The following is a 17,763-nucleotide window of genomic DNA, read 5'->3' as shown; positions in this document are numbered from 1 at the left end:
AGATTAATGCAAAGCGTTGGAGGATATTAGAATCCTCCAACGCTACATTAAGTAAATTATGTGATATTCCGAGGTACTATATATAGACAAATTCACTTAAGGAAAAGATATATTAAGTAAATTTGTCCGTTGAGTAATAAAGGCATCCATTCAACTCTTAAAATCGATAAATTATATGGCCCAGTATTTCATGTATTAAGTTATGCATGAAGCTAATTTAAATGAACTTTTCCTAAAATTCCCATTAAGTACCATGTCTTTTTTCCTATATTAACATCAGAGGTAAAAGTAACACAATAATTTTATGACTAGAAATATGCTAAAACATACTAATTTACAAAAGGAATTTATCATTTTACTTTTATTGTTCTATGTTTTGTAAAATACAAATTTCGTATTCAATGTTAGGAATATGTTTAAAATATTATGCATCAACAGTGTTGTGCATAGATTAATATCTATGTAATTCCGCTGGTACATGTTATGATCTGTTTGAATGAAGTTTCAAACTCATTTGAGTACCAAGACAAGTAGTTTACATAACTCATAAATTCATTAAAACTTCAGGGGACAGTTGAAGAGCCTCAACACTTAGTTTCCGATATGAATAATTGTGGGAATGGGCATTGGACAGGATTTGTAGTCTGCTTGTATTATTAACATAAGACGAAAAAGTGGATTATTCTATTGAATCCTGTTACATATTAGAGTATTTTTAACAATTCTATTTCATAGGAACGAAACATGAACGAAACTTTCGAATGTCTCAAATTCACTGATGTAGAAAGCCAAATAAAAATCGCCAGTAAGAGCAGAATTGGAACACATTTCAACTACAAAAAAGGGGGATTGTGTGTGAAAAATAAAATTTAATGATAATGCACATAAAAAAACTGCAACAAAAATTTATTTTAATCTTAGCTCGATAATAACTTCACAGAAAAAATGTAGAATACCGAAAATTTCTGACACTAACAAAATATATACCCTATAATTGACATTCAAACATTTACGGTAAATTTGATAATTACCTGTTTGGTTTTAGTTATTGTTATTTACAATGTTTGTTTTTTATTTTACCAAAAATTTATTTCCTTTATTTATTTAATATATAGAAGCTTACAATGAAATCGCAATAAAATGCACATACACCTACGTACGGTACTAAATAAAATTTTAATTGAAATTATCTGTAACATTATGAGGATTTGGACAATGCACAATGGTGGCGAGGTTGCAATCTCATAATTCGTTACTAAAAATGTATTATCGCTTGCCTTTTTTGAGAGAATTTATAAAGTAAACATGATAGTTATATTTATGACACAAGATTAGAATATTTTTGAGGAAAATATGTACTAGTTTCCTATGTAATTAAATTTATAATGTAAATAATAAATGAACAATCATAAATATTTTAATAAAGTATAATGTGGATTTATTGGAATTTATGCAAAATAATCCAACTTTAACTTAAGGTCACAATTGTTTTTAGCTTCTTATAATATTTTACGACAGCAATGCTATCAAATCTGCGAAAATACATAAGCTGAAAAGTAATGTCTACAATTCAGATATAATAATAATCCTTCTGTAACATAAATACGTTACTTTAGTCATTTTAACGCACATTTGATTATGCAATTTATTATAGGAATATTTCCTTGTTGTATAAGCTAATTAGCACAAAATTGATTTACGAAACAATGCCATTTTTCTTTAAATATTTCCTTGACGCTGAACAAAAGTTGTATGGCGTGTTTTGTATTCATATTATATTTCTAGATGACAGCCTAATGCTGCAAGTTTTGTATAACTAAGACATAACCCGTCATGCAATATTTTTCATTATGACATAGTGTGAAGCCGTGAATAATTTAGTAACAGTTGCTATTCAAATAAAATAATATCAGTTTACAGTTTAAACAAAAAGTAAAGGGTAAGAGTACTTGTCATTTGTAAGTATAATAAAAAATCCGCTCCAGAAGGAGATTCTCTACAAATACAAAGAAAATTTTTACAAATTACCTAAACGGCTTTTAAGGATACTGCCTAAGTTATTATTATTACCCTTTTTTAATGGAAAATGTAGTTCATTTTCTTCTATACTTCGCGGTCGAAGTTATGAAGACTCAGACATAATATAAAAACACTATTACTATAAAACGTATAAAATATAAAATGATTTTTATAACGGTTCAATATTATTTGCCTTGTATTAAGTGATGTGCCGCTCTCTATGCACATTGATAGGATCTATAAGCGCCTTTACACTGAACGACGATTTATTTTCTATCTCTGTCTATTACACTTATAATACTTATAGGAAAATACTTTTTTAGTGGGTGTAATGGACGTACGTAGTACTTGATTAAACGCCATAGAATAAGCGTACGCGCGGGGTGCTGATTCTGTGGCTATAATAAATTTATAAATTAAAAAAATACAACCGGGAAATCTTAAAACGTAGTAATAATTAAAATAGATCAAAGTGCCGGTTATAGCAAACGGTCTGTTGGTCATAAACGCCCTAATTTTATAGAAAACACTTAAAAATTTAAAAATAAAATTTTGCGAAAATATTGCTATTTTCTTGATAAAAACTCTAAAAATAATAGATTTTGTTTTATCTTTTTTCCATATTTTCTATATCTTGTTGCCTTCTAAACTGATACAACTATGGATTTTCGATCCCCTCACGCTTCATCCTTCTTACTAGTCCAAGAGCTAGCAATTAGTCAGTCTCCATAATTTCGACAGCGAAGTATGTGTACCAATTTTCTCTACTACAAATGTAAAACAACCTCTAACTGATCCTTTAGGCATAAGATACATATTTAAGTTTTAATTATTTACATTTTTTCTTTGCAGTGCCCAATTAAATGGAAATGCTAACATAAGTCAAATAATGTTATAATGGCTAGGAAAAACACTACATAATCTTTACTTATTTATATAAGAATTTTTTCAAAATGGCGATTTAATTTTATTTGACCATATAATATTTTGTTTTCCAGATTACATACATATTCTGAGCCTGTATTTTAGTTTATATTGTATCCAAGTATTATTGGAGGTACAATATTATTATTATGAATAAAATAACATTTAAACTTTTTGCTCATAGTTTCTGGATATCCTGTAGAATGTGTAACATATTTTATATTGATAACAATGATAACTTTAAGAGCAGGTGGAATAAGTGAAAATAATTTAGTTATATAAAAATATGTCAAAAATTCAACCGGTTCCGATATACCTATAGCGTGCCCAAAAGAAAATACAGATGGGGCATTCTTTCCCAATACTGCCCATTTCCTATTTTAACAGGTCATATGAGTGCAATCAAACTCATAGGTGCTCATTGGTAGTGTAAGCTACTTTGAAAAATAGTTGATATCAGTTTTATGAAGATTAATTTAAAAAAATTTCCTCAATGAGACACGTGCACGTGATCTCATGGTCCATTTTTAACTCCTACAGGTACTTTTACAGGAATTGGGGGTGAAAATTTGTGTGATAGTGCAATAACATTTCGTCGAACACCAATTTAAATAGATTTATTGAACTATTTTTTTTACATTATGAGACACTTGCATATGATCTCATGGTCCGTGTTAAACCCCTACACGCAATTTCAGCCCAATACAGCAAGCCAGTGACGTATAAATTGTCGGTATCAGGAAATAATTTTAAAAAATATATTCTTAGACTACGGCCTAAAATATAGAATATTTGTTGTTCCAGGGATCATCACGTCTGGCGGATGCATGGTGGGTGAACGGCTAAGCAGCAGCGGCACCCGCTTGAACGTCACATCCCCGGTGCAGTGCGCCGCTCCCACCGCTGCGCCCCACAAAGCCAGCACTGAGAGTGTCCACAGGGTGCTCAAGAGCGTCTCTAGGCAGAGCCTTCTAGGTCAGTTAATTAATTAGATACTTCTAATTAAATAGATAGTAGGATATTAATAATATCTACTAGCCTTAATGTTTACCAAGTAATATGTTACTTAATCTTCTGGATGTATTTTATTGTTTTCTATGCTTTAGATATATTTGCTTAGTCGCAGTACTTCGAAAAAAAAACAAGTCTGGTCGTAACATCAACCGCTTTTAAAATGCGTCGAGTGGTGGTACGAAAAAACTTTACTACAATAAATGACAAACGCGAATATAATTAATTAATTAATATAACTTGATTAATTAATAAAACATATTAATTTAACTTTGCCGGAAAATTTTTTGTATGCGTTCATAAAAATTAGAAAAACTAAAATATGTTTCAATTGACAAATATCACATATGTAATAGAAATAGTTTTTGAAAAGCATGTGTTGTTATGAAAGCTTAGTTGATTCAATTCAATTTAGAGACTTCCCTAAATCTATACTAATCTTTCACTCATGTCAAACTTATGCTTCACTCAATTTAGGGTGCCCTCATCTTATTCTCAGTTCTGGTATTCAGAAATGTGTATAAATGAGTGACTAACTTGAGTGCGCATCAAACCACAAATTGCTAGATAAGGGAACAGTTGGTTACTCAAATATTACCAAAAGTATAATGCCATTAGTGGAAACAATGTCACAGCATTTCTTTATTTTGAACTTGAATAACTCACATTGAAAATATGTGGAATATATGTGTATATGTGTATGTTTATGTGTGGTAATTATTTATTTTAAGGTCTGTTGTAAAGAGAATTGTAAGAGCTTTCGAAAGAAATACTACTCAACCCACAATGTCATTTAAATATTTTGGGGTGACCCACCCCCCCTTGCTTGGGGGGTGAAAGTGGCGGAGGCAAAAATAACCTGCAAATAATGTCCCCCTTTAATCTAAAATCGACGGGTCTGAGCGTTTTTCTACAATTTTGACGCAGTTCCTGAAAATGGCTCTGTTTCGTTTTCATTTGGCCACCCTGTATATACATAATAAATTACATTTAAATAATAAATAATGTAAGGTCTAATTAATTACCCGTGTAAAAACTACCCTCATATAAACCATGATATCCCAAGTAATAATAATCATATTTAGTTCATTTTCCCGACTATGTACTTTTCACACAGACTGGACTGAATGGCAAGCAATCGTTTATGACTTATGTAACAGAACTAATTTCTAAAAAATAATTATAATTTATATAGCGTTCACGTACATAATATCCTTTATTGAATACTTGGACTTAATTATTTGTAAAATATACTACTAGGATATTATGAAACCACAAAATTAATAAGTTATGAACATTATAAGCACACGTCAGACACCACAAACCTAGCACTGATTTGTGAGGGCAATTTGAGTACGATTTAAGTGACTTATTGAAGTAGAATTGTTTATCAATTCGTATTGAGTTTAGTATGAGACAAGTGTGAGTGGAACTTTAGTGAAATCTATGAATATGGGTCTAAAAAACAATTAATAATTTGTTGTGTACAAATTTGATTTAAACCAGAGATAAAATTATCTATGATTAGAAGTTCGTGGACAACAGAAGCAAAAAAAAACGGCAATTTCATTTCTCGGTTGCAAAATATGATACTGTTTTGTGCGGCTTTGACCAAATCTAAACATGAAAAGAAATATTGTAAGACATCTTTTTTATATTTCCATTGATTGACCATTTTATTTTCACCTGATATTACTAGTGACTACAAATCATAATTTTCACCCACCGCCCATCATTTACGAGATAATGTTCTGTTATATACAAATATTAATAATGTTAATGAATTTTGCTATACAAAAAATTTGATATACTCGTATAACTGATATCACCTAGTATTTTGCAACAAGATTTTCAATTGTTAATAATTGCTTTTCGTTATGGATTCATGTATAATCGTTATCTAAAAAGAAAGTTTCGTAGGTAAACTAAACAGGACATGATTCGCATTCTCTCTACATCTTATTTTTTATATTTATTTTATATGTATACGTTAGGTATAAGTAATACGTAAGGCTATATTTATGTATTATTGTAGTTTTGTATTGTTGTAGTCTTTCTTTTTTTTAAATCTGACGTATCCTGTGTTGGCATATATGAAATAAAATTTATTATTATTATTATTATTATTATTAGCTAAACTATTTCCGTTTATTTAATTGGGTAATACTATCACAACGAAAACAAAAATAAAATTATGGTCAATGTAGCAGAACAAATATTAATTAAAAGGGGCACCAAAAAATATCACAAATATATAATTATACACAATATCTTTTAAATATGTAAATATAAAAAATGATTATACAGGATGTTACAAATTAGTAGGTCAGATAGGAAGTAGTAAGTAACCTACAACATATTACTTGGGAGAAAATAACGGGGCTTTCATTGTTATTTTTAATTTGAGCAATTACTTTTCGAGATACTGGATGTTAAAGATAGGAATTTCTAAACGGTTTTTATTAATGACTTCATTAGCATATTAAGTTGAAATTTGCACACATTTATAAAGCTATACCGTTACACCTTTGAGAATTTGTTTAAAAAGAATTGCAGCGCAAGCGAAGGAATATTAGTGGCGGTACCCACAGGTCCCCAATTTTTTTCCTACGTACGCCTATGGTTGAGAAGTAGTGTTTTGAGATCAAATTTTTAGTTTCCTAGTATTTTGTAATTTTTTTCTTTAGGCCGAAATTATAGCAATGCGTGTACTTACCTATTGTTACTCATTTTTATTTGTACATTTATATTTTTGTCAATTTATGTTATTTTGCATTAGAAAAGTGATCCTTTCCATGCGCTTGTAAAAAAAGTAATTGATTATTTTAAATTTTTACACTTACTCAATAGTTTCAATATCTTTAAATAATTCCTAAAATTAATTTAATAATATCTGATAATGTTTATTTAACATAGCCCTGGTCCTTACTTGTACCTAAAAAGACACTGCTTTTTTAAGAATTCCAAATTGTAAGCCTAGTCTAATGCAAACTGATGATACCTAAACACAGAGATTTATATAATTTCAGAAGCCAGCAAATTAAAAAAATATTATTTCTAGTTTTTTTATGAGTAAAAATAGAGATGGTTGGATTCATACCACGTACGTTTAATATAGCATTAGCTGTTGTTCTGTATCTGTGTTATCACTGTTATCAGGTATCTAACCTAAAGGTGTACGGTAAAAATATGATTAGACTTGATATGGATCCCTGAGGAACCCCTATACCGATATAAAGGTTAATGTGTACCTGACGACTAACATACTGTTTTCGTACTATCAGAAAAAATGCGACCATACCTATGTAGTTTTGGAAGCACTTTGCTGTAATTAATCGGGCATTCTCCTGCTTCAATATATTGAATAATTTTATAATGGAATGATCGTAAAACAGTACTTGTAGATTTACTAGACTGGAAAACAAGCAGTCCTGTAAAAATGTTACATTTTTCAATAAATTTCAAAAGCTTCATATAACAATATTAAAAAATCCTGGAAATCGCGCTTGGAAAACTCACAAGTCTATGATTTTCCACAAGTTGTGGGTGTCCAAAAATAACCGTAGTTTGCTATACAAACAATAGTCCAAAATTGCTTCGTTACGAAAATACAGGGTGTTGAAGTTTATTCTGAAAAATAGAAAAATACATTTTTTTTAAACCGCTTAAGATAATTAAATGAAATTTGACAAGTGTCAATAGCAATGGAAGACTTAAATTTTGCAATGCAAAAGTTTCTTTTACTGTCACCAGTGGCGCGAGTAGCGGATCGTTAGTGACTATTTTCCAATAAAAAAATGGTACGTCCCTGGTTTTTCTAAAAATTAATGTTATTTTTGAATTCCTCGTTCAATTTGGTAGAAAAAAACTCTCTTGACTTTTTTTTGTACGATGCACCGTTTAATAAATAATAAATTACTTTAAAACTTTTCAAAGTGTTTTCCTTCAAATGGATTATTATTTGTTAGCTGCATACCAGATACACTTGCTGCAACCACCAGATAAACAAATTTACAACGACTAGTTGGCGTCGGTTTTCATGTCAACGTTTGACAAATCTTAAATAGACTTGTCTTCTGTGCAGTAGTATCAAAATGCCGTTTAGATTTTCACCGTGTATTAACAACTTTATTTTCACAATGAATACCAAAAACTAAACTAATTAAAATTATCAACAAAAACAGTCATAAAAATTGTTCAAAATGGGAACCATTATTTTCAATGCACAACTCGCACCTACGTACAATACATCTATTTAAATTAATTAGATGCGGTATTATTGCATTACAACCATTTCTTATACGAGTAATAAGTTCATCTTGTGTGTTCACGGGGGTTGCATAAACTTTCTCTTTTAAAAAACCCCACACAAAGAAGTCTAACACGGTAATATCCGGAGACCGTGGTGGCCATGGAACTGGACCCCCTCTGCCAATCCATCTGTCCGGAAAGTTATTATTTAGCCAATTTCTAACATTTCTGCCAAAATGAGCGGGACAACCGTCGAGCTGAAAAAATGAAGTCTGTCTTAAAATTATCGGTATTTCATCCCACATATTGTGATGTTCCGTTTCTAAAAACTGTAAGAAGTTTTCTGCGTTTAAGCGTCGAGGTAAAAAATAGGGTCCAAACAGATTGTTGTTGTAAATCCCTATCCAAACATTTACGCTGAATTCAACTTGAAAATTTCGTGGTCTAATGGCGTGAGGATTTTCATGTGACCACACATGTTGATTATGGAAATTAACTATACCGCGACGGGTAAAGCAGGATTCGTCAGTCCACAGTATGTTGTTCAAAAAATCCCTGTTTTCTTGAACTGAGCGAAGGACCCACCGACAAAAAGTCAGTCTTTTCTCTTCATCTCCTGGATGTAAGCCTTGAACAGGTTGTAGGTGAAATGGACGCCTGTGATCCCTTCTGAGAGTACGAAGTACATTGGATTTAGATGTGCGGATAATACGAGAAACTATACGGGAACTTGTTGTTGGATCTCTGTCAAACTCATTTAATATCAGTCGAGAAATTCTTCTTTGCTGTTGGTTTGGATTGGCATTATTTCGATCTCCATGTAAATTTCCTAAACCATTCTCCATTAATTGCTGGTGAATTCTTGTGAACACATTACGACTAGGATGTGGTCTCTGCGGATATCTCCTTCTGTATTCTCTGGCAGCCGCCCTTGAGTTTCCATTAGCAAATCCATACACAAAATGGATATCCGCTATTTCTTGGTTTGAAAATCTAAACGGCATTTTGACACTACTGCACTACTACTATTTAAGATTTGTCAAACGTTGACATGAAAACCGACGCCAACTAGTCGTTGTAAATTTGTTTATCTGGTGGTTGCAGCAAGTGTATCTGGTATGCAGCTAACAAATAATAATCCATTTGAAGGAAAACACTTTGAAAAGTTTTAAAGTAATTTATTATTTATTAAACGGTGCATCGTACAAAAAAAAGTCAAGAGAGTTTTTTTCTACCAAATTGAACGAGGAATTCAAAAATAACATTAATTTTTAGAAAAACCAGGGACGTACCATTTTTTTATTGGAAAATAGTCACTAACGATCCGCTACTCGCGCCACTGGTGACAGTAAAAGAAACTTTTGCATTGCAAAATTTAAGTCTTCCATTGCTATTGACACCTGTCAAATTTCATTTAATTATCTTAAGCGGTTTAAAAAAAATGTATTTTTCTATTTTTCAGAATAAACTTCAACACCCTGTATTTTCGTAACGAAGCAATTTTGGACTATTGTTTGTATAGCAAACTACGGTTATTTTTGGACGTAGAACATACCCTTAAAGTTTGTCACGAAAAAGCTGGTCCACCCTGTATACATTTTTTAATTTATACTGAATTGCTATATTTCATCGGACACCCAACTCTTGTTACCTGTGACACATCTATTGCATTATTTTTTCAAAAGAAACATTTATTAAAATAAATTCAATTCCTGGCTATTTTTTCAAAATTTGATAACAAAATTAAAATCAAGGTTATGTCTTATATGAAATACTATATATTTCAGTGTGGCGGTGTATAATTTTATAACCACGTTCAAAATATCGACTGTTAGAAAACAACGGAGTCATTAATAAAATCATTTTGGACATCTCAATTTTAACACTGTATCTCGAAAACAGGGCGCCCAACTTAAAAATGACATAATGAGACCATAATTATTTGCCTAACTAACCTGTAGTTAACGACTTAACCTACTAATTTGCGACACTCTGTTTTACAAAAGAGAAATCAGATACATGTGAATATATTTTTGTAGTCCCTATAAGCATATAGGCAAAAAACGGAAGAAATAAAGAAAGAAAACTGTATCCCGCTCTCGGAATGTTTTTCCATTTCCTGATTCATACATGATCTCCCCAATAAACTGATGACGACCTCTCGAGAGTCTCATAAAATAAATAACCCATACGAAACGTTCGATCATTTGCGGCGATACCTTGCCGACCGCGGCGCTTTTCCGATCGACTTCCATTCTCATCAGTAGAGCAAGGACAGCGGTACACAACTCGCAGAATCAATTTATAGACAGCAGACGATGAATCAAGTATACTAAAGATACTTAAAATATGTGCCTCATTCTATGAATGATGATACGTAACAAATATCACATTTTAATGGCGCTAGGATCAGTCAGATTGCACACAACCGGTGTCAACAAATGGCGCGCCAGTGCCAGTGGCGTGTACTGCATTGTGTATATATAATATACAGGGTGATTCACAACTTATCCAAAAAAATTTGGGAATAGATGCGGCATGAGAAATGGAGTCAATATTGTAAAAAAAANGCACAACGGACAACAAAAAGCAACAAAAACGGGCTGACAAACATTTCTAAATCTGTTTTTTTTTTCTCTACAAAACAACTGACATCGACAGTTTATTGTATTGCAATAAAATATATACCTAAAGACTGAACTTAGGTGAGGTTCATATTCGTTTTCTATATTTTGGTTCTAAAATTCTAGCTTTGAAATTACATCGATTTTTCATTTTTCACCGATTTTACGCTTGGTAGTTGGTTGATTTTAATTCGATGTTTTTTTTATTATTTTAGCAATAACTATAAATAATAAATTATATCGGCTACATAAATAATTCGCTGAGGTAAAAATACTCACAGAAGAAAATTAAGATATTTACCTACAATACCTNACGCTTGGTAGTTGGTTGATTTTAATTCGATGTTTTTTTTATTATTTTAGCAATAACTATAAATAATAAATTATATCGGCTACATAAATAATTCGCTGAGGTAAAAATACTCACAGAAGAAAATTAAGATATTTACCTACAATACCTACATGGTTCTTATGACATTTTTCACAAAAGATCAATGTATTAATAGTACAAAATACTTCAATTTTTCAGTATTTATGTTGCTACAAGTATTATAATAAATTATACAGGGTGTGTCGTATATAATATATAAAAATTAAACTATAGCTTCCTAACGATATTTGTAATAAAAAAGTCTTATACGAAAAAGTTTTGCGTTTTTTTTTTCGTAAATTAAAGTTCAATTATGGATCAAAATATTTTCTCTGGAACGGTCTGTCTGCTGTACGATAAGTTAAAAATGGATATTTAAAAAAAACTGATATTTTCTTATTATAATAATTAATAGTAATTACTATCTTAAATGCATTGTTGTTACTGCAAGAGTTCCCAAACAAAACCACATCCGTAAGCATCTGTAGTTGCCTACTGCGTGCACTAAACAAACTCCATTAAAATATGGAACAACATTAAATAAAACTAACCATTTCTAGAGAAAATGTTGAAATTGATCCCTATTAACGCGGATACAGGCATGTCACCGACGCACCCAATTTTGGCGAATATTTTCCCAAATTCCAGGTATTCCTATACAAATTGGTTCGGATTATTGAGGTTCTACTATTCCTTTCCTGTGTTATGCAGTCTACTCTTACAGTTCATCTTAATTCTCTTATAAAACCATTTACATTTAGTGTTAGGATTAACTTATAGTATGGAACTAGGAAATTTAGGTCTTATTTTATACAGGGTGTAAGAAGTTTGACTGCCATTACTTCAGCATGATATAGAGTAATGATAAATGAACAAAAAAGTTGTATATTACAAGGGCGTAGGATTAACAGTTTTCTAAATACAGCGAGTATTAATATTGAGGAGTTTCATCACAACGTGGCAACAGCGCTTAACCTGTTAATACACACCACGTGTACACGCAGCAAACGTTTCCTACGGAAAAAATGTAAATAGCTATTAGTGTGAAACATATAGCAAGTCTCAAGACAATTTTTTCCAGTTTTTGAATAAATAAAATAAAATGCATCGATTTTGTAGTACGAAAATAGTGTTGTGCTCAAATTTTAGCTCGAATTTTAGTAATTATGAATCTCTTAAAACAGGAACTTAATTATGCCAGCCCAAACATTTACCGAGAACCGATGTTGAAAATGAGTTTCCCTAATCGCGTGAGGATTTTCATCGGCCCATATGTGCATATTATGGAAATTCACTTCATCACGGGTAAATGTCGCCTCATCTGTTACACAAACATAAGCAGGAAAGTCTACTTAATTGGCACATTGCCGTAAAAACCATCTGCAAAAACGCATTAGTTGATTATAATCCGGGGGTAAAATCTGTTGATCTGGTTGATATGGTTGAGATGATAGGGGTGCAACAGCTGGCGCCTTAAGATGGATGTACGGTACGAGATGAGGTTCCTACTTGCTGTGCGAGTCATCGAGTACTAATTGTGGGGTTTTCCTTAAGATTTTCCAACACTGCATCTTCAACATTAAAGTTCACTTGCTGACCACGTCCTTCTCCTCGAGGAATAACATCTCCGTATCTCGCAGCCGCTGAACGCACTGTAGGATTGTATTTGCTCATGGAGGGTGGTGGTTGTGGCTATCGTTCCCGCTACAACCTAGTCGCTGCGGGCGCATTTTCTCCGGCTGCACCATACACTAACACCATATCGACATCGACACGTTCGGAAATGGTAAATGCATTGTTTTCTCGGTACATTGTAAAACTAGTTTGTGTACAAACTAAAAAATTAAGCAAAGTAAGAAATAAGAATCTCGTTTTTAATGTAATCGGCACGCTATTCTTATTTTTTACTTTATAAAAATTACAGTGTCACTATCGTGGAATTCCAAAATAAAAACTTTTGTCTGGAATCTTTCACTTTTTAACACTGATGGGTCGATGACGATGCGTAATTAATAGTTAAGTGAATAATGAATTCAATACAAATACAAAATCAGTTGACTGCTCAAATTTTTTGACAATGTATCCTAACCTTTATTTAGTATTGTTAGTATTACATTATACCGACTTAAATAACAAGATTGCATCTCGCGTCGCATAAAAACATTTCCAAAGTTTTTAATAAATAGCACAGGGTCGACCTTCATTTTCGTTGAATAAATGAACTTTAATTTACAAAAAAAAAACGCGAAGATAGAATTTTTTCGTATAAGACTTTTCTATTACATTACATAGTTTAATTTTTATAGATTATACACGCCACACCCTGTATATTTTGCCACGTTTTCTAGAAGTTAGTGTCCTTTACATATGCTTAAGTCTTTCAACAAAAATGATTTCACATACTTTTTTCATAGCCAGGATTACACTCCGTAGTAATACCCCGAAAACATATTACGGGAAATGGTACAGGTTGTGGAAATTGGAAATACCTTCCTTATTAATTTTCCACAAAATTCGAATATTTCGCAATGTACTCGTATACACCGATTGACAATATTTTTTATCACTGATTGTTCGGATATGTTGAAACGTATGAACAGTTCAACAATTTCGACCGCGCGGCGAAGGACGGATGCGCAGTGGCAAAGTATAGAGGAAAATCGTCGAGTTCATTCCATTTCGACACTCATATGAGTGTGTTGTACACTCACAAAAAAAAGAATCCACATAAAAAATTTTATACATTATTTTAAATGTGTTAAATAAATAATTGTACATTAAATAAACTAAAAAATGTGGCTAAAAAACTTGTACCAGGGGGGCCAAATTTTTATACTTTCTCCAGTTTCTCGAAAAAAAGCAGTAAAAATTACGGGCTCGATTGCGAAAAAAGTTCAATGACGAAAACTACATTTCTATATCATGAATCGTTTAAGAGATTAGGGTATTTTTACATTTTGCTAGTTTGTTTTCTATGATGTCATATAACTTTTTTGTTTGTGAAAATATGTGATTTTTGTAAACAGAATTAAAAAAAAGTGTGTAGAATCCAGCGGCGTACGTAATATCTCTATAATTTCCGATTTGTCAATTATAACAAAAACTTATATTTTCCAAAATGGAACACCCATATATTTTCAGTTTTTGTAATCTGCGTAAAATTTAATTTTAAAAGATATTTACAGAAAAAATTTATTTCATGGATTAACGCCAAAAATTACTTCTTTAGTTATTCAACAATTAGGTACTTAAGTGTGTCATTGATGTATTTTATGTATCTAAGAACAAACAATGACGTATCAAGAAACAATTGATTTACAAAAAAATAATTTTGGGTGTTCAAAATAAATATTTTCACAAACAAAAAAGTTATGAGACATCATAGAAAACTAGCAAAACTGAACTCTTAAACGATTCATCAAATTTGGCCCACGACAAAATGTACATCCGAATTCAAAGAGAAAACGTTATATACAAAAAGTAAGAGGCTGCATTACAAATTTTGAAAAATTTTAAATGCTTAAAGCAAAGAACTAATAAATACTAAAATAATGAATAAGTAAATGCATTTTTATTGCATTTAAAAGTGTCAAGAGCTTTACCCATTTTTTCTTTCTCTTCCGATTGTGCTATAATTCCCAACACTCTACCCTTTAACTTTTTATGTATAGTGTGCGCACTCTCTCATAATTGCGTATCTCGCCAGATGAAATTAGTTTTTATGCGGTGCCGCTCTTTATCATGTGCATCACTTTCCATGCTCCACTCATCGGTTTCCACTTTCATTTCCAGATCTGGTGGGCTGTAAACTAGGGATGTCAAAGTCCCGTCAATCGCAGGGCTACCAGCAACAAGAAGGAGGCTACTACTCGACGTCGCGCGACAGCATCGCCTACATCAACCGGGCGGCGAACGTCAGCTCGGCCGCTAGCGAACTGGACTTGTCGCGGAAGGCCAGGCGGAAGGACCTGCGAGGCCGGCTGAAGCTTCCCACCAGCGTCGCCTTGGCCAGTTCAGGGGAGGCGCCGCTGCTCGGCTCCTGGAGGACGGCGCCCGGATCGACGGCCGGCACTAATCCGCCCTCCTCGAACCATCTCAACAGCAACAGCAGCTGTAACGGAACTGAGAGGTACTGGATGGCGGCTCTTACGGAGTGAAAATGATTCGGGTCCCCTGTGACCGTTTTACGGGTGACCTACATTTTAGGCAGAGCGGTTTCTCAACGTGAAGGAAATGTTTTGTGATATAACTAATACACAGGGTGTTCCTAAATATCATGTACAAATACATTTTTCTAATTGCATTATCGGTCTTAATAATATTTTCATTCTGCTTATCCATTAGGGGTTAATTAGGATTTTATATACATAAGGGAGGAGGTAATTCTTTGGCTTATTTCATGACTAAAAATTCATATAAACATTGGTCCGCAAACGCTTTGTTATCGATCTACAGGATGTTGAAATTTTATGACTTTTTAGTTTTTTCTCTATAGCTCTTATAGTTTTTGGGATATTTAGCTCAAATTTGAAATATAGATTACGCTGTAGGGCTTACATCATTGGACATGACAAATGATCGTGATATTCTACAGTGATATTTTTTCGGGGGTTATGCTCCCCTTTTTTCCCTGAACTTTTGTGCGGTGCGCCGCTGGTAGATTCTAAAATCAAAATTGAAATTGATGTTTTGTTGAGAAACTTTTTGATCTCNGACGTCGCGCGACAGCATCGCCTACATCAACCGGGCGGCGAACGTCAGCTCGGCCGCTAGCGAACTGGACTTGTCGCGGAAGGCCAGGCGGAAGGACCTGCGAGGCCGGCTGAAGCTTCCCACCAGCGTCGCCTTGGCCAGTTCAGGGGAGGCGCCGCTGCTCGGCTCCTGGAGGACGGCGCCCGGATCGACGGCCGGCACTAATCCGCCCTCCTCGAACCATCTCAACAGCAACAGCAGCTGTAACGGAACTGAGAGGTACTGGATGGCGGCTCTTACGGAGTGAAAATGATTCGGGTCCCCTGTGACCGTTTTACGGGTGACCTACATTTTCGGCAGAGCGGTTTCTCGACGTGAAGGAAATGTTTGGTGATAACACTTCAAAATATAACTATTACACAGGGTGTTCCTAAATATCATGTACATACATAAGGGAGGAGGTAATTCTTTGGCTTATTTCATGACTAAAAATTCATATAAACATTGGTCCGCAAACGCTTCTTTACCGATCTACAGGATGTTGAAATTTTATGACTTTTTAGTTTTTTCTCTATAGCTCCTACAGTTTTTGGGATATTTAGCTCAAATTTGAAATATAGGTTACGCTGTAGGGCTTACATCATTGGACATGACAAATGATCGTGATATTCTACAGTGATATTTTTTCGGGGGTTATGCTTCCCTTTTTTCCCTGAACTTTTGTGCGGTGCGCCGCTGGTAGATTCTAAAATCAAAATTGAAATTGATGTTTTGTTGAGAAACTTTTTGATCTCATGATTTTTTCGTATCTACGACGGTTATCGAGAAAAAAAATAAAAAACGATTTTGTGTAATTCGTTAGATGAAATTATTGAATTTCTTAAAATGGTCCAGTAGGCTCTGGCTTTATTTAGATAATCTCTTGTTTCTATTAATTTTGACAGTTTATTCGTTACTACCTGTTAAAAATTAAAGCTGGGATGACTCGGTTTTTGTAGCAATGATTTATTACAATACAAAATACCTAAATAATAACCATAACAAGGAAACTATGTTATAGACGAACGGTCCACCCCTGAAAAGATGCTTAGAAAATCAAGGTCACCGACCACGAGGAGAGGCCCGGATGACACCTTTTGTAATCGATGCATTGAGTTATTGGGAAAAAAAACCTAAGTAACATCTTTGTGTCCGAGTGGCAGGTAATTTGTTATTAACAAAAAAGTTGCAAAATAAAAATATTACAAAAAAACACTTTGCAAACAATTTTCTGAGGTAAATTGGGCAAAAATAAACACTTCTTGTCTCTTGACATTTTTTCGTATAACGCTTCCTTTTCGAGCTAGGGGCGATTTAATGTCGAAAAATGGCTAAAAGTTGCCAACTTTAAAAATTCATATCTCAGCTCCTACCAAAGCTTTTGGAATTTTCAAAAGCGCAAAATGATCCTCGAGACTTATACTTTAATGTAGTATTTTTTTTAAAACCCGCTTCTGTTTTTTTAACCCGTTAAATTTGCTGTTGAATTTCGGCCCCTAGTGCCCACGCGCCACCCCCACGTATCGCTATATGTAGATACAGTGCTGTCGTGCATATAATCAAATAAACGCTATTAATTCATTACTTGTTACAATTTTTACTATTTAGTATTTCTAACACTCATACATATTTTCAAATTCATCAAATATTGTATATCATATAATTATTTATAAGATTAATAATATGAATATCATATTTAAATGGAAAATAATATGTATTACGTTACAAATATATTGATTTATATTTATAACTGTATCTTCATTAATGTAGCTTCAATAATAATAACTATATATAACTATATTTATATCAAAAAATTATTTAGAACTAGAATAT

General features: G+C 32.9%; 1 protein-coding gene across 1 annotated transcript in view; it reads left to right on the top strand.

Moving 5' to 3' along the window:
• Positions 1–744: 744 nt before the first annotated feature.
• LOC108903761 (cyclic nucleotide-gated cation channel beta-1-like) overlaps positions 745–17,763 on the top strand; it is a 93,446-nt gene continuing 76,427 nt past the window's right edge. The window contains exons 1-3 of the mRNA XM_018706050.1: positions 745–805; positions 3,712–3,918; positions 14,992–15,328. Of these exons, the coding sequence (XP_018561566.1) occupies positions 745–805; positions 3,712–3,918; positions 14,992–15,328 (605 nt within the window). The remainder of the gene's footprint in view (positions 806–3,711; positions 3,919–14,991; positions 15,329–17,763) is intronic.

Source organism: Anoplophora glabripennis, unplaced genomic scaffold (genome assembly GCF_000390285.2).
Source record: "Anoplophora glabripennis isolate ALB-LARVAE unplaced genomic scaffold, Agla_2.0 scaffold154, whole genome shotgun sequence".
Taxonomy (NCBI): domain Eukaryota; kingdom Metazoa; phylum Arthropoda; class Insecta; order Coleoptera; family Cerambycidae; genus Anoplophora; species Anoplophora glabripennis.
Note: the sequence above shows the minus strand (reverse complement) of the source record. Positions and strands in the feature narration are given on the sequence as shown.